This window comes from Rhododendron vialii, chromosome 9a (genome assembly GCF_030253575.1).
Source record: "Rhododendron vialii isolate Sample 1 chromosome 9a, ASM3025357v1".
NCBI lineage: Eukaryota > Viridiplantae > Streptophyta > Magnoliopsida > Ericales > Ericaceae > Rhododendron > Rhododendron vialii.
In genome coordinates this window covers 9,869,144-9,894,732 of record NC_080565.1, presented here as the reverse complement: position 1 = coordinate 9,894,732, position 25,589 = coordinate 9,869,144, and the positions used below count along the sequence as shown (strand labels likewise).

Below are 25,589 nucleotides of genomic sequence, written 5' to 3'. Positions count from 1 at the left end.
GTTGAACCGTGTGATATTTTGTTGTGGCTGTAGATTGGACAAATAGGTTCCCGGGGTGGTTACGAGTAGTGAATCATGTAGACGATGATAAGTAAATGGAAAATGATAAAGTGTTGAAAGTGTGAGTACTGTGTGGATTGTGAATTGAGCCATGGCGATGGCAAGGGTAACCTATGGGGCCCTGTGTTGAAATGGGTTACCTGCGGGGCCCGGTGTTATGACACTAACGTATGATACGTCATAGGAAGTTTCTCTTCGAGGAAGAGAATGGGTCCCATGAGACGGTTATAGTTAGTGAGACGCTAATGTATGATACGTCATGGGAAGTTTTTCTTCGAGGAAGAGAATGGGTCCCATGAGACGATTATAGTTAGTGAGACGCTAATGTATGATACGTCATGGGAAGTTTCTCTTCGAGGAAGAGAATGGGTCCCATGAGACGATTATAGTTAGTGAGACGTTAATGTATGATACGTCATGAAAAGTTTTTCTTTGAGGAAGAGAATGGGTTCCATGAGACGGTTATAATTAGCGTGGGGTAGTGGATGTCCGACCCTAATGTACGATACATCATGGGATGACTCGATCCTCCTGTTATGGTCTTAAGTGAGAACATACTCGGTACATAACTTAGGTGCGCTCACCTAGGACCCTGGTGCAGGACAAGCAAGAGGAATGGTGGACCCATGAGACGATTGTAGTTAGTGGATGTGGGAGGAAAGGATCTCGTGGAGAGAATCCTTAGATTACATGTAAGATGATGGATAGTAAAGAAAAAGACGATGTGTTATTATTTTATACCTTCGGTGTATTATGAATTATTATATTGTTGATATGCATATTGTAGTATTGGGTTTTAGGATTTCTACTTGGTGAATTATCACTCAGGATACGTTTGTATCCTGGCAAATCGTTTGCTTCGGCGTTCAATTTGCCAGAGTGTACAGGATTTCACAGTGGAGCAGTTGATACAAGTGGGACCCCTGAAACGGAGTCTGGGCCAACATTGCTTGGAATTTCGTGTCAAAACTAGAGTCGCTCTGGAGTTGCTTTTGTTAAATAAATGTACATAGATTTTTGTATTATTTTGAAATTGTAATTTTTGTATAAGGATAAATAAGGGCCTAATAGTTTGTAAAATTCAATGTATTTTAGGGTTAATGCTTCCGAAATTTCTTGAGAAATCGGGGCGTTACACTATCTCCCAATATTTATAACTTTTGTTGTACATCAACAATAACAACAGAACCCTCCAATCATTGGGCATATTGCGGGGAGGATTGGAAACAGACATAACCTTTGGCAATATGAACAAAGTAAATGTTCTCAAAATACCACTTAAAAAGTGGCCCCCTATACCTTTTGTTGTACATATTCGATTTTAAATATATATACACGCATATTCGAAACGTATTCGACAAGATCAATCAAATAATACTAATGTTGAATATAAAATTATGTTTATGGAAAAATAACAATTTTGGGTGTAGGCTCCTCTTTGAACCCAATAAATTAGTCGAGGTGCCCTAAGCTTCGGAACAAAAAAAAATGAAATGGTTCAAGTTCAATTTGCTACAAAACCACAGAGGCACAGAGCTTCTCAAACAAAGGCATCCTCTCTCCCGAGCCCGTCAGGCGGCATATGGGTATACTACAAGTCATATAATACGTGAAATCACTGCTTCACTTTTTGCTCTAACGTTATTTTTCAACCACGGTTTTCATACACCAAGAAAATAAATTTGGTTTCACCAATTCAGTGTCTTGTACTTTGTATTCACTTTTCTCTCGCGAAATTCAAGATCAAAACCGCAATATCGTAAACTGTCTATTATGTCACTTCAAATCAATGCCATCGATGTTAACCATCGAAATTTCCCAGCATCTAATTAACTCAATCATTGCATCAAGCGATAAAAAGTCGACATTACTACTATGCAACATTACTTATCCAGGATTTGCACCTGTCTATTATTGCTTAGAAAAGCATCCTCCATGAGGATTAGCCTTTTTGTTTCCTTCAGCGGGGCGACCAGCGTGTGACAATCCTTTTACGAGCATGACCAGAGGATGATCCCTCACTCAATCGAAAGTCTGGCAACTTCCGAATGTAGCAATTGAGCATCAAGGGAATGTAGCGATTGATCATCAGGGGAAATCGACACAAATCCGGACATTGCGTACTTTTGGGTCCACTCTCTTGCAATCGCGTTGTAACGTTGATAGTGGTTCAGATAAAGATCTGAGATTGCATTTTCAGTGTGCTCAAGAATTGGGTACGTGAGCATTGAGGAGATAGAGAGCAGCAGTGTTTCCGTAGTGAAAGCAGGGGTCCACTGTTCTCCTATGTTGATGTCAATTTTGCCATCTTCATTTACATTCGGATGATAAATCTGCACATCAGAGACCATCTCTCTAGCTATCAACAAAATCCCAAAAATCTATTTACAAGCATGAATCGTAATTAAAAATGCAGCCCAATGCATTAGGTTCCCGAATTCGGAGCAGGATTGAAATAGTATCTTTAGAGTGTCTAAGGTTGGGCATTTTTTCCGCCCGGTGCTCATTTTGTTTGGGCGTTCAGTTTGATGTTTCTATTCAGCCGTCAGTGGTTATGATCTCCTTGACGGTTTATTAGAAATCAAATTGTCAGTTTCGCATTTCATTGGATATTCATTTTCTAGCCCGAAACCAATAACGGAGAATACTACAATATTTTGAAGGAAAGAAAGAAAAAAAAAAAAGAAAATTGATTTTGACACTCCATTTTTAGTCAATGGCACCTCACTTTTGTCCTTTTTCTATTTGAAATTACAATAATACCCTTTAAAGTAGATGAATGCTAACAAAATAAAAGATAATTTGGTAATTTGACATAGGATAAAGATAAAAAATGAAGTATCAAAATCACTTTCCAAAAAAAAAAAAATCCGTTAAACTGAACGCCCAAACAAAATGAGCATCTGAAAGGGTAACCAAATAATGAATCAAATGAAAAATGGGTATTTCGGTCTTTTTTCCGAACATTACCGACAGGTTGTGTTTTAGCGAGTAAGGCCAAACGGCCAAGGATTGCCCGTAATACTAGCAAACAAGAGGATGGATAAAGCAGACTGTAAATCAAGAATATACCTTGGTTAGGAACTTTACTTCAGGAGGGCTGAAAGGGTAATCACTTGGGAACTGTATGGAAAGGCGGAAGATACCACCTTCAAATGGGGTGCCAATAGCCCCCATAATGATGCCTTGGCATTTGAATACATCATCATCACTTCGAGGCCCAAAACTGATGTGTGTTGGTGGATTCTCTTTGATTTCTCTGAGCTCCATTTCAAGCCTCTCCCTTGCACAGGTAAACGTACTCTTTGCTTCCATGTTTTTTGGGAAGGTTTTCTGGTTTAAGGGGGTGGCCTGTGGCTTCAATTGGGGTTGTTTAATTGCAGCAGAGGTTGATGATCACGAAGATGACAAACTAGAGAGAGAGAGAGAGAGAGAGAGAGAGAGAGTTGTTAATTGCAGCAGAGGTGGATGATCATGAAGATGACAAACTAGAGAGAGAGAGAGAGAGAGACTTGGGGTAGAAAATTCTTGTTTTCATCAACAATAAAGAAACAATTCTGAACTTGACTTTATGAGTCTACTCAGAAGACTTTGTCAAAAGCCAAGGTGACGAGGAAACAACAAAGAAACTGTGTATAAATGGATAAGAAGCTTTTTTGATCACACAGGGTGCATTATTGTCACCAAGTTTAGGGTAAAAGCAAAATAAAAAAAATTGCTTCTTAGCCTGTGAAAGGAGATATTTTTCAGTGCCGAGGGCATGGGCAACATGGTGCCGAGCATGCATCTCGGCTGTCCAAACATATTTTGAACGATCCAGATCTGTTTGGATTTCATATGGTGTTTTGATAATTTTACACTCAAAAATTATCCAAATAGATCTGGACCATCCAAAACACATTTGGACGGCCGAGATCGTGCTCGGCACCATGTCGCCCATGCCCATCCGGCACTGAAAAACTTCTCCTGTAGAAGTGTTGTGGCACTGGTTTAAATCACAGACGGCTGGTCAGGTAAATAATTGGAGAAAGAATTGTTTAATTGACTGAATGAGTAAAAGATTAAAGCTTACTTTCAGTGTGTCACGACCAATCGCACTTGTCGTTACTTTTTAGGAGGTTCCTAAAAGATATGGTCCTTGATATAATAGTGTGAACGTCTTCCTTCCATTAGAGTAGAAAAGCAAGAGACAAGCTCGTACGCTGTCAAAGTTGCATTTTTTCAAACGGGTCATGCTAACGATAGCAAACTAATACGATAACGAGACGAATCCTGAATGTAAATTGCCATTCCCCCCTCCCCTGACACCCCACCCCCCGACCCCACAGCACTTTTTCCCCACTTTTCCCGGATTACCCCCGGCTTCCCTAAAACGGCAACGTTTTAGTTAAAAAAAAAAAATTCAAAACCATCCATTTCCAATCCTATGGAGCAGAAACGTAATTATGAGAGCTTTCCAGACAAAATTTGATTATGACTCTTTAGAATAATATGATCAGAATAAAAATATCTATGCACCCGTTCAAACAAATTAAAAATTGAAGCATTTAATTTTTTAACCAAATTTTTTAATATATAAACGGTCTCAAAAAATTAAGTGCTCAAATTTTCACTCCGTTTAAGTCGGTGCAAATATCTTGTTATTTTGATTATATTGACAAGATCTTTGCACCGATTCAAATAGAGTGAAAATTTGAGCACTTAATTTTTTAGATCTTTTATATACTTCCTCCGTCTCTTTTTTTGTGTCCAGTATTTCATTTTGGGCTGTTCTTTAATAAGTGTCCATTTTGTAAAGTTTTTTTTTTTTTTTTTTTTTTTTGTAAAGTTAGAGGGGTAAAAATTGGTATATTGTCTATTTTGTCCCTAAAAGTAGATTTTATTTTGAAAAGTTAGTGAGTAAAAGTGTAATGATGATAGGTAAGTAGGGAAAGTGAAGGAAAAAGTTGATGTGAAAGGTGTAATGATGATGTCTTTTTAATAAGTTGGAGTTACAAAGCAGGACACTTAAAAAGGGACGGAGGGAGTATTAAAAAATATAGTTAAAAAATTAAGTGCTTCAATTTTTAATCCGTTTAATCGGGTGTGAAGATCTTATTATTTTGATCATCTTATTCTAAAGAGACATAATCAAATTTTGTCTTTAGGGCTCTCATAATCACGTTTCTGTTCCATAGAATTGCAAATTGATGGTTTTGAATTTTTTTTTTAACTAAAACGTTGCCGTTTCCGGATTACCGTTTCAGAGCAAAGATCTTTTTTTTATTATTTTATTTTAAATGGTCATAATGAATTTTTTGGTTTAAAGTCTTTCAACAAACACCCTAAGATTCATTATTTAGTTTCAAGACTCTCTTAAGGTGTCCATTGAAAGGCCTTGGAGCCAAAAATTTATTATGACCATTTAGGATGAAATGATCAGAAAAATAACATTTTTGAACTGATTCAAACGGATTGAAAATTGAAACACTTATTTTTTTACACTGTTTATATATTAAAAAATAGTTAAAAAAATAAGTGTATTCTAAAATTTATTACGACCATTTAGGATGAAATGTTTAGAAAAATAATATCTTTACACCGGTTCAAACGGATTGAAAATTGAAATACTTTTTTTAAACTATATTTTTAATATATATATATATATATATATAGGAAAAAAAGGAAAAAAATAGTCAGATTAACTTTTAACTATATTTTTTAATATATAAACGGTTTAAAAAAATAAGTGTTTTAATTTTCAATCCATTTGAATCAGTGCAAAGATGTTATTTTTCTAATCATTTCATCCTAAATGGTTCTAATAAATTTTTGGCTCTAAAACCTTTCAATGGGCACCCTAAGAGCTCTAAACTAAATAAGAAGTCTTAAGGTGCTCGTTGAACTGGTTAATGTTGTACTTATATATATTTGTTTTTTTTATATAGATTTTTGAAAGCATAGAAATATGTTAGTTTGGGCACAGAGCGTTGGTCTTAAATATGGTATTGTGGTGGGTAATTGAAAATAGAATTTTAGTTAACCAAAAAAAAAAAGGAGGAAAAATGGGAAAGGAAGTAAATAAAGAAAAAATTGAAAATTAGAAGAAAAAAAAAAAAAAAAGGAAGAAAAAGAAGGAGCTGGGGAAAGAGGGTAAAACGGGAAGGAGGGGGTGGGGTCGGGAGGGGGCTGTGTCAGAAGGGGGGAATAGCAGCTCTCATCCTAAATGCTAAAAATTGAGAAAACTCCAAGACACTTAATCGCTCGTTCTTAGGCACTTATATAGATTTTTCAAGCACTTTTTATATTTCATTTGAATCATTATTATTGCGAGTCTCGTTGATTCGCGTTATAAAAGACACACCAATACAAAAATAGACTAGAGTAGGCTTCGCATTGTAAAGGACACTTACGTTGGACCTGATACCCACCCGCCTGCGCTAGCTCACGGAGAGGACCTGGAATTTCTCTTCATTAGGTCTCAAGCTCAAATTCCGAACTTCGGACCGATAATTTTATTCTTGATAGTCCACATTCAAAATGAAAGAGGAAAATCGGGCGTACCAGAGGAATTAGCCGGCCGAAGCCAAAGAGATCACCGTAATAAAATGTCAAAAAATAAAAAATTCGTTGGACCAAAGAATTTGTAGATGTAATGATAAACTTTGGAAAAGCCCGAAGCTAACTGATGCTTTCAGAATTGCAGAGTAGAGAGCAACGGCCTAGAAAGTGTCCCATTGCTGTTGTCCTTTTGAAAATGCAAATGAGACTCAAATGCCTGCCAATATTTCAGCTGAGATAAGACCAAGCAACCACCAGGTAAGAAGCAAATAATTCAAACTAAAGAATGTTCAATATCACACTACCAAGTACCAAAAACCGCTTACGATGCCTTTGGATGCAACTTCATTAAAGGTCTCGGAATTTACTGGTTAACTAACATCGAACTGGCAAACTACCGATAAAAAAACATTATGCAATTTCTCATGAGGTAGATGTTCCATGCAGATTTTCATTACGAACTCACCCCAGAAAGCGGCTTTTATTTTTACACCAGCTTTGGCCAAGCACAAGTGAGGATACTGTACTATGCGAGAGAATGCAATGATGTTCAGAAGGTAAATGGACACCGAAAATCCCATGACAACAGCTACAGATATAATTCATTGATAAAAGGTCAAAAATACGGACAACAGGGTGGCCCAAAATGTTAATTGAGCTGAAAACCTTACGCATCTCCCCTACAAATCGTTCACATTCGGCCAGAGCCTCAGGCCCCCGAGGCCAACAAAAAACAGAAATTAAAAAAGATCAAAAAGCATCCCGATTGTACAAACACGATAAATATGAGCAAAGGAATATATTAACTAAACAACGATGCACATGCTGCCATATCAAAATGCAGCTATGCTCAAGCAAGTCAGATGATCTACAGAGGGAAAAGTCTAGTGATCTTCATAATGCACTGAATCCGATGCTTTTGCTTCACTGGATAAAGACTCTCATTTCACTGTCTTTAGCTTCGCAGGGCATTGCTCCTTTCTCTTCCGATGGTACCAACTTTTTCTCAGTCTCTGCATTTTGTTCGCTAGAATCTCTCTTCCCACTAGGTGAAGATTCTTTTCCTTCACGAGGCCTTGCTCCTTTATCCTCCGAAGGACCTGTTTCTATCTCGGTCTCCACATTTTCTTCGCTAGAAAGTGAATCTCTCTTCTCCCTAGGTGAAGACTCTATCCCTTCATGAGGCATTGTTCCCTTCTCTTCCGAAGGTACTGATTCTATCTCGGTCTCTGCATATTCTACGCTAGGTACTGAATCTCTCTTCTCACCAGGTGACAACTCTTTCCCTTCATGAGGCATTGCTCCTTTCTTGCCTGAAGGTTCCATTTCTGTCGCAGTCTCCACATTTTCTTCACTAGATACTGAATCTCTCTTTTCACAAGGGAACCATTCTTTCCCTTCCCAAGGCGTTGCTCCTTTGTCTTCCAAAGCTACCGATTCTTTCTCGGCCTCCACGTTTTCTTCTCTGGATACTGAATCTCTATTTCCACCAGGTAATGAATTTTTCCCTTCGCAAAGCACTGTTCCTTTCTCTTCCGAAGGTACGAACTCTTTCTCACTTTCTTCCATAATAACATCACCCAAAGTTTCCAAGTTCCCATCTCCAACCATGTCAACATTCTTCTCCACGTCAAAACCCCCTTCATCTTCAACAGAATACTTGATTCGCTTATTTTCAGCACAACCTTCGACTTCAAAAGATGCCTCCACATCAGAGTCCTTATCTTCAGTATTATCTTCTGAATCACTCTTGCTAGTACTAATCTCATTTTCCAGGCTTTGCGGAGACTCCCCACTTTCCATTTCAATTTTCTCACTTGTTTCCGCCATGCGGATATCTACGGGGGGAGGCCGCTGCTGAATTGGGACTGCGCTGCTTATGATTTGACCTGTCCTCAATCTTTCTTTGTAATCTGCCATCTCTATTTTGTATCTCTCTTTGTCCTTCATAGCTTTATCCTGGTAAGCCTTCAACACAAAAAAAACAATGAAATGAAAAGCATGGTTAGCTGTAACCATCGTCAAAGATGACCAAAACCATAATATTTTTCCTTTTCTTTACCTCTTTTTCAGTTTCTTGCATTTTGGTCCACAATTCACCAATCATCCTACTTATATCTCTATCCTTCCCCGGATGAAGTGGTTTCAACCTGGCATGCTGCTCTTTAAAGAAAAAGTTATATCCGCTTCTATTGGGTTTGGGGTGAGCTGGGTCCCTCTTTTTTATTTCGGATTTCTTTCTCCGTCTGCGTCTGACCACGCCTGATGTTGTAGGGGTGTTGCTGCCATTATGGTCGGAAGAAATGCTGTGATGCTGTGGAACTTGGCATGATTGATTTTGCGGAGTCTGATAAAGGACTCCTTTCAGAATCTCTGATCCAATTTTAACAGTCACTAGATACCCGCTTTCAAATTTCCCATCAATCACCCCTACAATTGGAGAGCCTGTTGGCGGCATAGAAGTTGCTGCAGCCACTAGAGAGACAAGGAAATTGATCTGTTACCTTGGCTAAAACTATGCAGCAAGATACATGGGAATTGCACAAACAAACAACTCATAAACAAATGGAAATCCAGATTAAAATCCAACGACCAGCCACAAGTAGCATCACAAAATCATTAGTGGTCCGTTTTCCCGTATTGAGATGTCCCAAATTGTTAGTCCTCTGTGAAAAGTCAAATTAAAATTGTCTTCTTTTCCATAAATGTCCCTTACTAATGGCGGTGAATGTGATCAAAAGTGAGAATAAATAGGCGATGTTAAGAATTGATACCTTTCAATCTCGATTTGAATGCAGTTATTTCACATTTCCTTAAGTTGGAATTCCCAAAAGACACTATATATATTTTGGGACTGAGAGAGTATGAACTTACCCAAGTCAACTAAATTTATAACTCTCAATTGCCATTAGTTTGAAAATCACCAGGAGCGTGGAAACGTTAAGAGTGTTATGACATGTTACTAGAACCAACGTTTCCCCACGGGAAAAAAAATAATATCAGAAATGGGAAACTTGGACAGTCTAAGAACAGGATAGTGTTGGATTTATCTAGTAAAATTCCAAGTTCCATTGCCCTCTTACGGGACCCTTGAGTCCAAACACTACATTAGACAAAAGGCACCTTCGCAAATCATCTCTAGAATATATGAAATCTGCATCCTGCAGGAATTCTCACACGGTAAGGAAATTCGCTTTCGTCAAGCAACCTTTACACATCTAGAGAAATTTGAGCAGCTTTTACGGATCTGCGCGATATTCCCCCATCAACTCTCCTAGGCTCATCTCATTACTGTAAATAGTTTGCAAGTTGATTGTTCTCACGAGATAAAACTACTTATTGCCTTAATTATCTATCAGCATGAGTTAAATAATATAGATTGGTAACCAAACAATGGGTTAACCTGGACAACTTCAAATAGTCGAGGCCGGTATCAGACATGCGTTAAGAAGTTTAAACACAGGCCATAAACATGCACCCACTTAAAAATAGTCTGACACAGAAAAGGTGAGTGGTGCAATAATACACACCAAAAATGCAACAGGTGGTTTCAACTTTCATGTTTGTTGGTAGGGCCAAACAACGAAACATAGAAAGAAAACCTGTAGGTGGGACTTCTGCCGCATTTACTCTAGGTGGTTGCACTGCCGCTGCCTGAATTTCTGGCAATGGCCGCACTGGTTCAGCCAAACTACGAGAAGGAACAGGTGGAGAACACAGACCCTGAAAAGGATCTGCACAAGATTTTTGTTTACTCCGATACTTGGAATGCCCCGCAAAAAATTGTAATAACACGAGTTTCAAAAGTTCTCCGCACATACCAGCGCAAGGACTCCAACCCTTGGCCTTGAAAAAGTAAATTTGCTCATAGTGATAAATCAACGACAAATAGTATTTGCGCAGCACGAAAGAAGCATTTGTAGCTGTGGCGGGAAAATTGAAGACAGCAGTTACTTCCTTCCATCTTTTCTCTCTAACAATCTGTGCATCCCAATTTGGCACAAAAGAAACTTTGATGGTAAGCAAATCAACTTAAAGTAATAGCTTGAAAACAAGTTAACTAATAGGTGTCTGGATCTAAAGTTCTTTTTTTCCTTCTTACAAACTCCATGATAGAGTGCATAGAAGAATCCATTTTGCAAGAAATGAAGGAGTCAGGACCCGCACGTTGGTGTGACTGGCATCAAAATACGCAGTCAAGTTATGGTACCTCACCGCCACCGAGGGATGTAAACCAAAAAAAAAAACTATGCCGCCTGGCCCTATTGTGGCTTGAATATGACAAATCTATAAAAGAAGAGAAATTTTTTTGCTATTTTCCACTGCATTGACACTTCCAATCCTGGTTTGAGCAGACTCTCAAAGAGATGCACCAAAAGCAATTAGTGGACAACAAGATCCTCTAAATGCACTTCAGATATGTTTTACAAATCTGTTTACTGCCCCTAGAAAGGAATTTGTGGTACATGTAAGAGCAGTGCTATTCTTGTCAGACAGGCAATGCACAGATTAGGAAATGTCTAAAGCTGTTCTTGATTCCAATAGCTCATATAAAGGTTCCAATATCAAAAGAAAAGATGGATAATACCTTCTCGATACCACCACGCGCAGTGACCTCCACAAAAAGCCGATGCAAGTCTAGGTCCTTCCCCCCTATAATAGGGATCCTATAATAGCAGACATTTGCAAAAATCAAGTATTAGAATGGTTGGAAAAGATACTCCTGGATAGCAGCACTAAAACTGACAAGTGTTAATGGAATATTTCTTTTTCTACAGGAGCTTACAAACTAAATCTAGCTTCTAGTAGCAGCAAAGGTGCGAGCCAAACAACTGGAGAGTTCAGAACATGCATTCAAGGATTCCTAATCGAGAAAATCCTGTTTAAGTGTTTTTCTTTTTCCTTATCTGCATGCGATGTTTCTTCTGCAACAATTTGGACTTTTCCTAGCAGGCTTCCCTCTTTAAGAGCAGAAAATCAAAAATAAGTTTTGGACTCCACGTGTATTGAGATGAATTGGAGTACTGGAATATGTAGTGATAACGAGAAAAGAAATAGAAGAGAGACTAGGAAACAAAGGAATTGCCCATTTCTACATGTTGGATAGCTTGATATACCTTGTTGAGTCCATTTCCTAACGGCTTAAGCTTTGAGGACAACTAGTACCTTAACACTTCAAAGGCAATAATTTCCTAAGAATGAGTCTCAGCTTGAAAAAGCAACAAGAGACACAAACCCAACAGTCATGACTTGAGCAGTATGCAACTGGATAGCAGAAATATCATTCGACTTTCTTATTCTTACGAGACTTTTATCATATAAAGAAGAAGCACCTATTCAGTGCAACTTTATGCAAGTAAATTATATGAATAAATTATAAACACCATAACAAACTTTCCAAACATTGCGTAATCAGTTAGCTGAATAATGTGTCAATCTAACAGACAGTGTCAGCATTGGAACAGAAGATGTACAATTGCATTTGCAGCTCATGCCCAAAAGCCTAAACCTCCCAGAGTTTGAGGTCCGATTAAACCCCTTGATAAATGGAAGAAATATTTGTTAACTGTAGCAACTTGATGCATATGTAAAGATCGTCTGGAAAAGGTACAAATGTTGGGAAATGGATGGTGGATCATTAGTTCTGTTACTAGATTCAGAAGAACAGACGAAAAATTTCTAAATAAAAACAGGTCCATAGCTTTCCATTGATCGATGTTCTTCATTAGGAAAGACAATATACTTTGAGTTTGATCTACAAGGTACCACAAAATCTCTTTTTAAAGCACAAACTAGATTAGGACCATGTGCATGGCAAATGGAGTAGCATCAATGACATAGACAAGTGACAGAGGAATAATACTATAAGCGGAATACATGTAACCATGCCTATGATGCTGTAGTTTTACAAAGTTCTATGGTCTGAGGATGTGATCGAGGTAACCAATGTAGCTCCCCTTCAAGAGGAATATATGGATAACAAAAATTACGATGACATAGACAAAACCAAACGTTCTAAATCAGAATGTTGAGAGTATATGGTTAGCAGCTAGGACATAGGTGGTGGTCAAGTTGAGCAGAGGTCAGAACCATTTGTATGAATATGTTAACCATCATTATGTTGATCTTGCTAACACAAACAAGGAATGTGGAATAACCATTCCATATGCCGGATATTTTCGTATCCCAAGACTGATAATATTCCAGTTTATAGTTTAATCTCTCATTAACAAAGGCTAAATCAGTGCTTTTACTTTTTCAAAATATGTGTCCAGATTCTGGATGTTTTAGTTGTTCTTTAGTAAATAGCTAATTATCGACAAGAATACCTATTTAGTCTCTCAGCAAACCAAAATTAATAACTAAAATAAAGGTCAACCACTCCGTAGGAGCCGGCACTATACCATGCACATGCTGGAATGAAATAAAATTATGAGAAGTGGAAAGAAGGCCAAGGTCCAGGAGATTTAAATTCAGATAAGACGGTGATAAGTAATAGCACCACGCCAAGAATAGTTTCTTACAATTTTTATCGAGTTTTTCCATGGTCGCTGGAGTGTATAGAGCCTCTTGTTATGATCTTCTTTGTACACAAGTGGCAGTCCCTTAATGCCTCGCTTATGGAATATCTTTTTCCCGTATCCAAAGAAAAGCAACTAAAAGGATACAATGCATCAACCAGTGCACGGAAATTTAGGGCAGATGGGTTCAGAAGGAAAGCTTTAAGGCCCCTGCTAGTTATAAAGATTTTTCATCTGTATCTTACATAGAGAGTAACCTAAAATTTCCCTCTTTGAATCACTATAGACCACACTTTGAGATTTATGTTCATCCTTAGAGATTTTGTACATGGCGTAGAACTATTGAATGATTTTTAACAGAAAAAGGCAGCGTTCTAAAAGGCAGTCTCGGCGGCCAACTAGTTGGTGCCTAAGGCACTAGGCGGGGGTGCGCCGCCTAGATTAAAATCCACCTAGGCGGACGACTAGTTGGCTGCTAGGCGCTAGGTGCCCAACTAGTCAACCCCCAGGCGATAGGGACCCCTCCTCCGCCCGACTAACGCGTAGTGACTTTTAGAACACTAGAAAAATGAACTCCACTAGTCCATTTATTAACACATAAAAGTTATAACCTCACCACATTTAGAGGATGTAAATGTAACACATGAGACAACAATGAGAATAAAGGTTCATAAAGAGTCTAAAAGAACAAGAATGAAAGCTTACATGAACTTGGTTCCCATAGTAGCATGGAGCTTCTCCAAAGTGTCCATGAATAGCTTTGGAGTGATCACAACATCCTCATACTTGGCCAAAGCAGCTGGGTAGGGAATATAATTTGGAGCTACTTCTATATTGGGCCTTGGGCTCTGGTTTGCAGCAGAAGATGATGCCATTTCCGATAATACCCTTTTACCACCACCACCACTCCTCTCTGTCCTCTCCTGCTCAACCATCAACCACTCCATAACTTACTTGATTTTCACTTGGATACACAACATTAAAGCAAAATAAAACAAAAAAATAGGAGTACTTGGAAACCAACAAATAGACAAAACCCATCAAGAAAAGATCCTTAAACTTGAATCCAAAGAGATAAGAACAGCCAAATGGTTTCAGAAACAAACAAAAACACCATGCAAAAAAAAGGCACAGGAAAAAAAAATCCCACCTTGGTACCCAATCATGAATGTAGAACTGAGGAACAACTACCTCTTGGGGTGAAGTAACTCCCAGTGCCGAAGAGAGATATGCAAAGCCCAAGAAAAATGTGATATAGTACAGCATAGCTGGCATAGCCATGAATTCCATCAGAGTACCAAGGATGTAACAGGAACAACCCATCAAAGCTCAGAGCTCAGGCCTCTCTCCTCAAACAGAGAGGCTACGAAAAGAGAGAGAGAGAGAGAGAGAGAGAGAAAAAGAGAGACCCTTCTAGGCTGTTATGCTAATAAAGAACCCAGATGCACATAAAGTATCTCTCCAGTCTCTCTACACCTGAACTGTGCTTTCAAGGGTCTATACCTGACATTTCATAGATATGACCTATAGTATATGGTATCTGGAGTAAAATTAACTGCACATACCAACATAGACCAACACACTTTTCTCTTTTCATTTCCTCCTTTTATCTGACAGTTCCTGTTAAAAGATTTTAGAAGATAATTTTTGGGGGTTGTACTGCCCATCCCCATCAAGAAAATCCCCTCAAAAAGTGACACTAGCATTTTACTATTCCCTTGGACAAATAGTAAATTGTTTAAGAACAAAGGACAAAAAATTTGTTAAAATGTTGGGGGTTGTAATCCTAGAGAAAGACTACCAGCAAAAAATGAAAAATTTCCCGGGAAGGACAACCTCAATAGAATGCCTGTAATCAGGAAAGAAAAAGAACGGAAATTTCATATGCATTTGTCCAAGGCTATTTTGGACAATTTCACCAGGAAAGGGGGTCTCCATCAATCCTATGAGGGTACTAATTCCTCAATAAAAATCAACCGAAAATAGACATAATCCACGGCCCCTCAATGGATGCAAACATGATGATAGTAGTTTCTTTCTAGCGATTTATTTATTTGTATTCAATGGTGAATATCGAGGTATTTAATTCAAGCTATAAGTCATTCGTAATGGATGATTACAAAGTCACAAGACTCTCAACCCATTTCATTGCATACTTAAATATTACATTTGTTCTATACTCAATTTTGGTTTGGTTTAAAACCAAATGCTCAAATTTTATGTAACACCGTTTTTCAGATGAAACTCTGCACCTGCTTTATAAGAGTGTTTTGGCAGCATTCCCATTTCTGACCGAATAGGGAGTGCTCAAAATCTTATTTTGGAGGCCATTTCTAACAGGCACATGTGAAATCATAACAAAACTAACCAATGATAATCCTAATCCTCCTTGAAATATCAAATCAAACCTGTCCTGTTTCATTGAAAGCGAAACGGACAGTTTAATCGTTGATTAGCACCTGTAGTATATCATTATAATTTAACTATAGATTTGTATTCTACGTGAGTATCTTATATATACATACGCATTTTTCATTTTCTGTGATACGATAGATAAAGAAATATGAGAAAATGAGAGCATTAGAAAAGAAACCCAGGAGAGGGAACGAATAAAATAAGCACGGAAACTTACCAACATTTAGAGAGAGAAGGATTTGAATGTGTTAATAAAGGATGAAGCTTTGTTGTTATCTTCCATTTTCCTCTTTGTTAATGATGATGGAGATAGATGAGGAATCAAAAGTTCACGCTAAAACAAACCCACTTTTTGAAAAGACAAATCTACCCTCACTAAAATGACATCCCACTCACAGGTGGAGATCCACCAAGTTAAAAGGACTTTTTAAGATGTTTTCCATATTCAAATTTTTTTTCGCATTTATTAGTTTTTTTTCAAACTTTTGTAGATTATTGATTCGTCTAGACGAGAAAAATTAAAAATATATATACTTTTATCCAAATATTTTGAGAAACATTTATTTTTCAGTATTAAAAAAAAGTTGACTTTTTTGGCTTAAAAGTAGATATTTCCAAAAATATTACTTTTCCGATTTCTCTTATTGAGACAAATCAATAATTCACAAAAGTTTGAAACGAGGTTTTCTTTGATAAAGACAAAACTTTCAAAAAGTGCTAAAAGTTAAGTAGAATGGGATCTCAATCTTACTTCAAATGCTGATAAATAAAAAAATCTTACTTCAAATGTGTAAGGGTAGTTTGTGGGCTATATGCTCCATCTGTCTCAATTTACTTGTCCATGTTCTATTCTAACTGGATAAAAAAATTAGTTATATTTTTAAATTGGTAATGAATTTGATATCCAATATGGATCTTGTTTGATAGATCTCAATTTGTTCTATAATACAATATTTTCAAAATTACCTAAAACATTATAAATTACAATATATAATCAATTGAAAAGTGCCACGAACTCCCAAAAGTGACAATTAAATTGAGACGGAGGTAGTAACAAATAAGAACCATTTTTTGTTTTAATCTAAAATCGATGTGTTCATTTTATTATTGAGAAGAAAATTATTTGGTAGTCTTGGGACAACGTTGCTTTAACACCCTTATCTATCACCCATTTTTTGTGGGGTCAATAGTAACTCCATAAAAATGTGTAATGAATAAATTAAGGTGTTGGGACATCACATGAAGGTGCCCGAATACCATTGAATAATTACTCCATTGAGAATGTCTGGGCGCCCAAATCATGAGCCCGTGTGTGCATTAAACCATGATCATCTCCTCAACAAACCCCATCTCTATGTAATTCAAATAACTGATTGTAGGTCGGAAAAAAAATAGATTATTTGTTTTTTTTTTTTTATTAAATTGATTTTTTTTTTGATCCGAATTGATTATTGTTCATTTCGTAATTTTAATGAAGAAACGTGTCTTTACTAAAAATTAGCTTGATCAGACTTCAATATTCCAGTTAACAAATCGGGTTTTGTTTAATGTTTTAAAAATGGATGAATTATGTATATTTCTCGTCAATTTTATGGAAGAAAATATGACGCCTATCGCCGTCTTATTTGATTTCTGTTTTGAAAATAGAAGATGTTCTTTTTTAACGAGCTGTCTATGACTTGAATGATTCAGATCAATCTTTTGGACCAAGGGTGGGACTCGAAAATAGTGGCTTAGAGAAAGAAAGGAAAGATGAGGTTTGGAAGAAAGCCTAAAACGTGGCTCAGATTTATTTTAGAGGTAGTTTAAACGACCATTGGACTGTCCGTCCATTATTATGTGGTGTTCCAACTAAGAAAAAAGAAGGTTTTAGAAAAAAAAAGGTAATTTCAAGTCTAAAAATTATGCATTTACGTAAATAGTTTTTTTACCAATATGGATCTTGTTTGATAGATTTCATTGAGATCTTTTATACGGTGCAAGAAAAATCAAAAAATTATTTTTCATTTTCATTTTCATTATATTTGAGTTTAAAAATTAAAGAAAAAAAACTTTTAAAAAAAGAAACCTATCTGGAACACCCTCTTAGTCAGTTAGTTTTTCAATAATAATGAATTATTGCATAATTTATCGCTATGTAAATAATTGAGAATACAATGTATTTAATGTCACGTGATACTCCGGAAACGTTGAATCATTACTCCTTGTAATGGGCTAGTGGAGGCGAGAAATGGCAAAACGTGTCGTTGTGACTCCCCGCTTGAAACGGCACGGCACATCTTTACCCAGTTTAACTCTTCCCTCTCTCTTCTTTCACTGTTTCTCTTAAATTTCCTCTCTCTCTCTCTCTCTCTCTCTCTCTCTCTTCCCCCCGACTAGCGAGAAGAGCCAAAAATTACGGAACTACATACACACTCACATTCATATTTGGATCCACACACATTTTACCTCCAATGTACGTGGAACCCATCAAAAAATGTGAATATGTGTATAAAGTGTTTGAACGTGTATTTGTGGTTATAGAATAAGGCAAATGCTACAAGGTGTCTCTGAAGCATAAGTTTGGGGCACAATCTTACGGTTCATTAAATGTTTTAATTACATTTTCTTATACCCGTTCCAACATCTACTAATAATGTCTCTCCATCAAAAGAAGTCATACAATATTTTGATAGACAAAAATGACCCTATGACTCCTCCTATTCTTTAATCTTTTATTAGGTAATAAGAAAAACAACTATTGTTTTGGAGGAAAATCTTAGTTTAGAGCATCCGCAATGGTACTAATCAAAATCAATAATCAAAATGTGTCACGTCAGCATTTGATTATTCATGTAGTCCATAATCAAACTTAACAACCTCTACCTTCACATTGGTTATTTTTGTATCCCTAACCCAAAAAAACCCCACAATATACAATGCACATTTGTCCAATCGCAAACGAGTTTTAATTACGCACCCGACCACACCAAATTATTCATCTCGATGAGACGATTCCAATATGGGGTGTTTTTGAGTTATTGAGTTTTGAATTTAATTGTTGAGTTTGGTTATTGAGTTTTGGTTATTAATAAAAGTTGTTAAGTTTAGATATGGAATGGGTGGAATTTGGTTATTTACTAAAAGACTTGTAACTTTGGTTATTACAATGTGGGGTGTTTTTTGAGCATTGTTGTTAAATTTGCTTATTCACATCTATTTGCTTATTACAATACTGATGCTCTTGCAATGTGACCCTTCGTATGGATTTTTTCAGAACTTGACGCCAGTTTCTTTAATTTCCATAAGAAACAATGAGCATGTGGATATTTAAACGGAAAAAATTTATGAGCTTCCGTTTGAAACAAATTCCATGAGAGTTCCTCTGATCTGACCTTTTCTTAAGGACATTACCCAGTGGCCAGTGTGTGTTCTCAAGTTGTTACAAAGCAAGTGTTTTCAAACGAAGACTAAGTAGATTGTGCAAGGGTTATCGGACACAATTTTACTACGTGTGCGGAGAAGAAAAACACAATCATTAATCCAAAAAAGAAGAAGAAAACCACTTCGATCGAGCGACATAGATTGGATATTATATATATTTTGTGTGAAGTATTAGAAATTCGAGTTTTGGTTAATTTTTTATTTTTGTTATTTCACCCGAGTTTTGTACGATTGTTATACGACTGTAATTTTTCTCTCTTTAGATGTTAAAAATTGGAAATTTTGAATTTCTATTTGATCGTTTGTGGTAGTATTATCCAATTGATATTCTTTTGTTTATTAGTTTTTTTTTCGAGTATTGTTTTGTTTGGAAAATAGGTGTCGTCAACCATTGTTTCAAAGGAACAACAAAAGAAAGAACCTAGACGACCAAATTTAGTGAACAACAGAAGAAGGAACCAGCCCACTTCGATCATTAAAAGGAAAACCTTTCAGCTACGCATAATTTTTTTAAAAGACAACGTGGATAGTATTGTCATTAAAAAAAAAAAAAGCATTATAAACATTTATGGATAGTTTAAAAAATAGTAGTGAAAAGTAATACTTGTGAGTATTCATAAACATTACTCGTGGATTTAGGTGTATTTATTACACCTAAAGTATTTAAAGAATTGTAAACATGTGCCTCAAACTTATGCCTCAAAGGCACCTATTAGGTGACCGATATAATAATTGACAGGATATTGGAACTTTGGAATAGTCCCAACCTCTTGTTCTTCTTCTTCTTTTCTGTTTTTTTTTTTTTTCTCTCTTTGTCATATTTTATACTTTATAGTTAGTGGAAATTAAAGTTAGTCAACGAGGGATACAGAGGCTATCCATGCCCTGAAATTCTAAACCTTGTCCTTCGTGGGACTCAAACCTTGGTCTTCAGGGGACATGAGCAAATCATCTCACTAGGCATGGTTTCTCAACCTCTAGTATTTACATAGTTAAAAAATGAGAATAACTTATTCACGCAGCGTTTTTGTTCAAAAGTGTTTTGAACAATTCGGATTAAAAATAAATTTTAAACTTTTCAAAACAAAAATCCGGATTGAAAATAATCTATTACTACTAATAGATAATCTATTAACGGTAATAAATTATTTTTAATTCAGATCGTCCAGAACACTTTTGGACGGCTGAGATTGAATTCCGTAATAACTTATTTCATGAAGTTCCGTGAATAAGTTATTTTCTTAAAAAAATATGTACTTGCAAGTTCAGATCTTGGTCAGATCCCGAAAATATCGATATCCGGTCAACTAATTTTTTACCTGAGCCTTAAAAAAAAATGAGTAGCTAGAATTATTTTTTTGAGTGCTGTTATCCGTACCGACGGATTTTCCACCGAAATCATACCGACGGCCTCGCCGGGCCGTCTCTGGCCACCGAACGGCCGATCCGAACCGTCCAATAATTCTAAAAAAAAAAACCGAGGGGCCCCGCAAGAGAAACAACGACATCCAATGTGTTTAGGGTGTTGGATCAAGCACTCTTTTTTCGTGTATATTGTTGGTACCTATATCTTTTCCGAAGTGCGTAATTTTTTTACCCGAAACGAGTTCAATGAGAATCTGTACTTGCATGTACAGATTATAAATTTGTGTGGATAGCAACGCTCTCTATTGGTACAGATAAAAAATCTGTACCAATGGGTACAAACTCTTTTTTGGGCCCATTTTGGGTCTAAAAAATGATCGGAGTCGCTTATTTCGTTTAAAATACTTTGCTTATGATTTCTACAAAAAATAAGCTTAATCCGGTTGGATGTTTCGTAAATACTCTTACCGATACCTGATTAAGGTTATTTTTTGTAAGGACCATAAGCAAAGTATTTTAAACAAAATGAGCGACTCCGATCATTTTTTTAGACTCAAAAAGGGGTTTGTACCCACTGGTACAGATTTTTTGTCTGTACCAGTAGCACCATTCTAAAAGTTTCTCTCTCTCTCTCTCTCTCTCTCTAAATGGATTTACTCTGAATTGGTGGTTTGCCCTTGATCCCAGTCAGGGGCGGCTGCCGCGGCTCCGGTAAGAACCCTCCGGGTTAAAAAAATGCATTGAAATTTTTTTTTTTTTGGTATATAAATTAATTTTTTTCCTATTATTGTCGATACTGAGTTACTCGTGTAAGGTTAAAATATGAAAGTCCTATAAAATTTGGACACAAAATATTATAGTCCAACAAAATAAAATAAGCACAGCCTAAATAAGTTTGACTATTTGAGAATCTAAAACTTACTAATTTTTTTTCACGTGAGTAATAAATACTATCTTTTTCCCCTTATTTTTATGATGAATATATCTAAATCTTCGCTCCAATCATCCAACGTCATGGGCCACTTTACTAGTATTTGCAGGAGTTCAAGCGAACCCATTGGGATAAAAAAAAATACACTAAGATTTTGTATTTTTTAATATATTTTGATTTTTCTTTGTTATTGTTGTTCTGGGTCATTGGTGCATAGCCAATATAAGCGAATCTACTTAAATCTACGAGTAAATAGATAGTACATGACAACAAAACAAAATTAATCAGGCTCAATTTATTCTTAATCAAATAAAAATCTACATTTAAAATAGAGTTTTGCGTATATGGTAAAATGCAAACATTTTTCCTTACTTTGGTTTTAATTAATTAATAATACTAGCATCTTTTGGAGATTCGCAAACACGAACGAAAAGCCAATTAATTAGTGCCTAATTAATTCAAGGCGTCTTAACTATAAAGATTCTCTCAAAATCAATTAGCGAAAACTGAAGATAGAGTTTGGCTTCACTTATCACTCTCACTCATCATTAAAAAGTGCTAAGCAACGTATGCAAGAAAAAACAATTATCATAAATATTTACAATATGTTATTAATATAAATTTTCAAATTAATTGATGATATAACACTAAATTGTGGAGAAGAAAGAAAGTTTGAATGTGAGAGAAAGTTGCTTTTTTTTCCTTTGGAGAGGGGAAAACGAACGGAGAAAAAGGGGAGGCGAGAATATAAGGTGTCGACGTGGATTTTGTAGAATTTTAGTGATTTTTTCAACAAAAAGATAGGGCATTTTTTGGTAAGGCGAGCAAGGGTGAAAGCCTTAGGCCCTCCAAAATTTTGCTTTTTAAAGAGGGTCCCAAAAGTTAAAATAAAGATAGTTTAGAAAATTGATTATAGGAACATGATTAGTACTTTTATCACTAAAAAATATCACTAAAAAAGTAAGGTATATCGCTAAAAATGCAAGTATAGTGATCTTTAAGTCTCGTATCAAATTTTCCAATGATCTACAACTTTAGAATTTTACCTTGTTGAAATACTAATAAATTTAATTTTTTAAGCGTGTTTATCTTTTTGCTTTTGAAAATGCATGAAAGGCCCTATATATATATGAGAAAGAGATTAAATTCTACACGGATGAGTCGTGCACTCAATAGTGTGATGGTTTAATCTTGTATATCTTGTTTTGGGACCTATGAAGAGGTTAGTTTTAGGCATTGTAAATCCAATAACAAAGCAACGAGTGACCCTCCCTCCATTACTTTTTGTTGCTTGGATATGACTCCGTTTGTTTAAGGGTTTTAGATTTTAGATTTTAATCATTATCCTATTTCTCTCTAATTATTACCTATATTTCCAATTATTATCTTATTTTTCTCTACACTCATTACCTACAAATTCAAATTCAAAATCCCAAAACGAACAGGGTCACTCGATGCCGTTTCGTCTATGCTCCTTCTTTGAGAAGTTATAAAGTCGTGAATTATGCCTACTGCAAGTTAAATGGTGTTCATAATCTATATGTGCTCACTGTGGGTGCTGACAAGGTATGGAGGAAGATAGATCGATGTTACACATGTACCTCTCGGTGCTCAGAGATTGTTCGACTCTCGACCCTATTCGATTGGAAAGTTTGGTTATTGGGCCCGCTTGATGAAACCTGTTATGTTCTTGCTTTGGATATGGAATCAGAACTAATTTATGAAGCGATGGGGAGCAAACTGTGTCTGATGTATATGGTTGCGCAACGCTTCACTGGCAGGTTTGGGTGTTGGACATGGGAAGTGGATAAAGCTGTTTAATCTAGACTTGAGAGGTCAAATAAGTGCCTTCGCGCGTCTCATCGATAGGCTGCCACGCTATCTTTTCCCTACCCTCTGGTTGAGAAATGGCGCGGTGGCAGTGTTCCCTTTTGAGCATATATTCGTCATCAAACAGTCGTGGTGTTGTTGACAATGTCAAGACCGGAGATGTCGGTATGTTTGAGACGAAAGATAAGCGCTTGGGGACTCTGCTACCTTGTCCATGCCAAAAGCTTGGTCTCACTGGAACTTTGTTGTTATAGATCTTCATTTCGTTTTCTGTTTCTGTTTCCCTTTTGCCTTGTTGACTGGGTGGAGTGTACCAGGTGCAGTCTGCATTCTCTTTGGCATACTCTCTAATCATATGCAAAGCAGGGGTGGAGCTGTGTTGGGCCCGGAGGCCGAGGTCCCCTCAGCCCCAGCTCCCCGAGCGTTTGAATTTTAATTTTGTATATACCTGATTTTGAATATTATTAATAATTATTCGTATATAACTACTTATAATCTTAATAATTTTGGTTTGATTTGATAAAAAATCGGTTGTTTTACATTCTCATTTCTCAATTTCTTTTATAAATAAAAAATAAGCATGTGACATTTGAAGTAATCTAAAGAATCATTTCAATGTACAAATGTAATGAATTGAAAAATAAAAATATTATGATATAATAAGTATAGGTTCCTATAAAAAGTATATGTCTTTTAACCCGGCCCCCAGGGTCAAAATCCTAACTCCGCCATTGTGCTAAAGAAAATCTTGAAAAGCGTCAAATACTAGCAAATGTTAAGGGTACTGATGATTAAAGTACCAATAATTTACGTATCGTGTGGGGCTCATTTTCAAATTCCACATAAATAATTTGAACTGTTGATTAATTTTAAAATAACATTTTGAATGACTCCTGCAAAAAAATCAGCTCAATTAATTATGCGAGTGAATTTTGAATGGAACTTAAAACATTATATCAACCACTTATATTCAATTGAGCCGATTTTTCAAAAGGCCGTCCAAAAAATTATTTTAAAATTAATGAACAATTTGAATTAATTGTCCCACACACCATCTGTGCACTATCGGTACAGCAAAATATAGCTACCCAATTACCCATACAGAAATGCTAGGGGTACAACAAACCCCATACAACAGCAGCACACAGATCCATTTTGTGCTCGTCTCGGGTCTCACAAAAATAATCGGAGCTGCTCATTTTGTTCAAAATATATTGCTTAAGGTCCCTGTTAAAAATCATCTCAATCCGATACCGGTAAGGGCATTTACAAATCATACAATTTTGCTTCAGAATTTGGCCTGAATTTGTGAACCAAAGTTTGATGATTTGTAGATGCCCTTACTGCTATTGGATTGAGATGATTTTTTACAAGGACCCTAAACAATATGTTAAGAACAAAATGAGCGGCTCCGATCATCTTTGTAAAATCCAAGATAGGCGCAAAATAGATCTATACACGGCTGTTGTACGTACATGGGTTGCTGTACCTGTAGCACAACTGTTACCCATAGTCGTTCTGTTCAATACTAGATTGATCAAATATGGAGTTCAAGGCCCAAATGCACAAGAACTGAACTGAATGGACACTATACAGCCGTCCGACCCAAAATGAAGAATTAATGCTCAAATATGTCTCATAAGCTCACGAGCACACAATTAGGCCCTCTTGCGCTAAAGTTTTTATTTTTCAAGTACTTTTTTTCTTTACGAGACATGTCATTCTCTCACGATACATCACCTTTAATTCAAAAAAATAAATACTTATTTAAAAAATAAGTACTTATTTTAGTTGTGGAGCACACCCTCAAACCAAAATCCAAAAGTTTGGGGCGATAATTCTATGTTTGAGTTAAATATGATCATATCTTGGAATTAGTTTGGAAATTCGTGAATCGGGGCGGTTCCGTAGACAACCAATTAAACGCTTAAAAAAATACCTCATAATTTCCGATCAAATTTTAATAATCCGAACTGCTCAATGTGATCAGAACGTAATTTTAAGGGTACTGGCGAAAAATCAGCATAAAAAAAAGATCGGGAAGAGCTTGATCTAAGAAGCTTTTAGCTTAGATTTGATGAACGATTCAATTAAAAACTGTTCAAAACAGGCACTTTCCGGTCATATTTTTTGTTAATTTCTCGCGAGCACCCTTAAAATCACATTCTGCACACATTGAACAATTCGGATCATAAAAATTTAATCGGAATCTATGAGATTGAGATTTGGAGTATTTTTTTAGGAGTTTAATTGGTTGTCTGCAAAACCGTCCGTGAATGAATTTAAAAAGTTGATTGCCTCTAACAACCTCTCCCTCTGTCCTCGACAGTTTTATCCTTTTTAAATATACTTGCAACATTCGAATCAGTTTCCTCGCAAATAATTTTAGGATTTATTTACACCGTTTAAAAGATCTCTATTAGAACTTTTTAATTGGTGTAAAAAGACAAGTGTGTGTGTATATATATATACACACACTTGATTCACGACAATACGCTAATTTT

At 36.3% G+C, this 25,589-nt stretch overlaps 2 protein-coding genes across 5 annotated transcripts; both read right to left on the bottom strand.

Annotated features, from left to right (window-relative positions):
* Positions 1 to 1,861: 1,861 nt before the first annotated feature.
* Positions 1,862 to 3,677, bottom strand: LOC131299417 (ubiquitin-conjugating enzyme E2 30-like). Its single transcript, XM_058324953.1, has 2 exons — positions 3,133 to 3,677; positions 1,862 to 2,393 (listed from the first exon to the last, which is right to left on the bottom strand). Exons 1-2 carry the CDS (start codon positions 3,373 to 3,375, stop codon positions 2,079 to 2,081), a joined length of 558 nt encoding a protein of 185 aa, XP_058180936.1. The 5' UTR covers positions 3,376 to 3,677; the 3' UTR covers positions 1,862 to 2,078.
* A 3,502-nt stretch (positions 3,678 to 7,179) lies between these two features.
* LOC131299415 (high mobility group B protein 15) lies at positions 7,180 to 15,909 on the bottom strand. 4 transcript variants are annotated; one of them, XM_058324951.1, is made up of 7 exons: positions 15,754 to 15,909; positions 13,827 to 14,044; positions 11,189 to 11,267; positions 10,422 to 10,581; positions 10,203 to 10,334; positions 8,663 to 9,075; positions 7,180 to 8,568 (listed from the first exon to the last, which is right to left on the bottom strand). In XM_058324951.1, the coding sequence occupies exons 1-7, from the start codon at positions 15,757 to 15,759 to the stop codon at positions 7,525 to 7,527; spliced, it is 2,052 nt and encodes a 683-aa protein (XP_058180934.1). In that variant the 5' UTR covers positions 15,760 to 15,909; the 3' UTR covers positions 7,180 to 7,524. The 4 variants fall into 4 exon arrangements, with proteins under 4 accessions (XP_058180934.1, XP_058180933.1, XP_058180932.1 ...); XM_058324950.1 differs by lacking the exon at positions 15,754 to 15,909 and adding an exon at positions 14,313 to 14,933 and having other exon boundaries at positions 8,663 to 9,066; XM_058324949.1 differs by lacking the exon at positions 15,754 to 15,909 and adding an exon at positions 14,313 to 14,932.
* Positions 15,910 to 25,589: the final 9,680 nt, after the last annotated feature.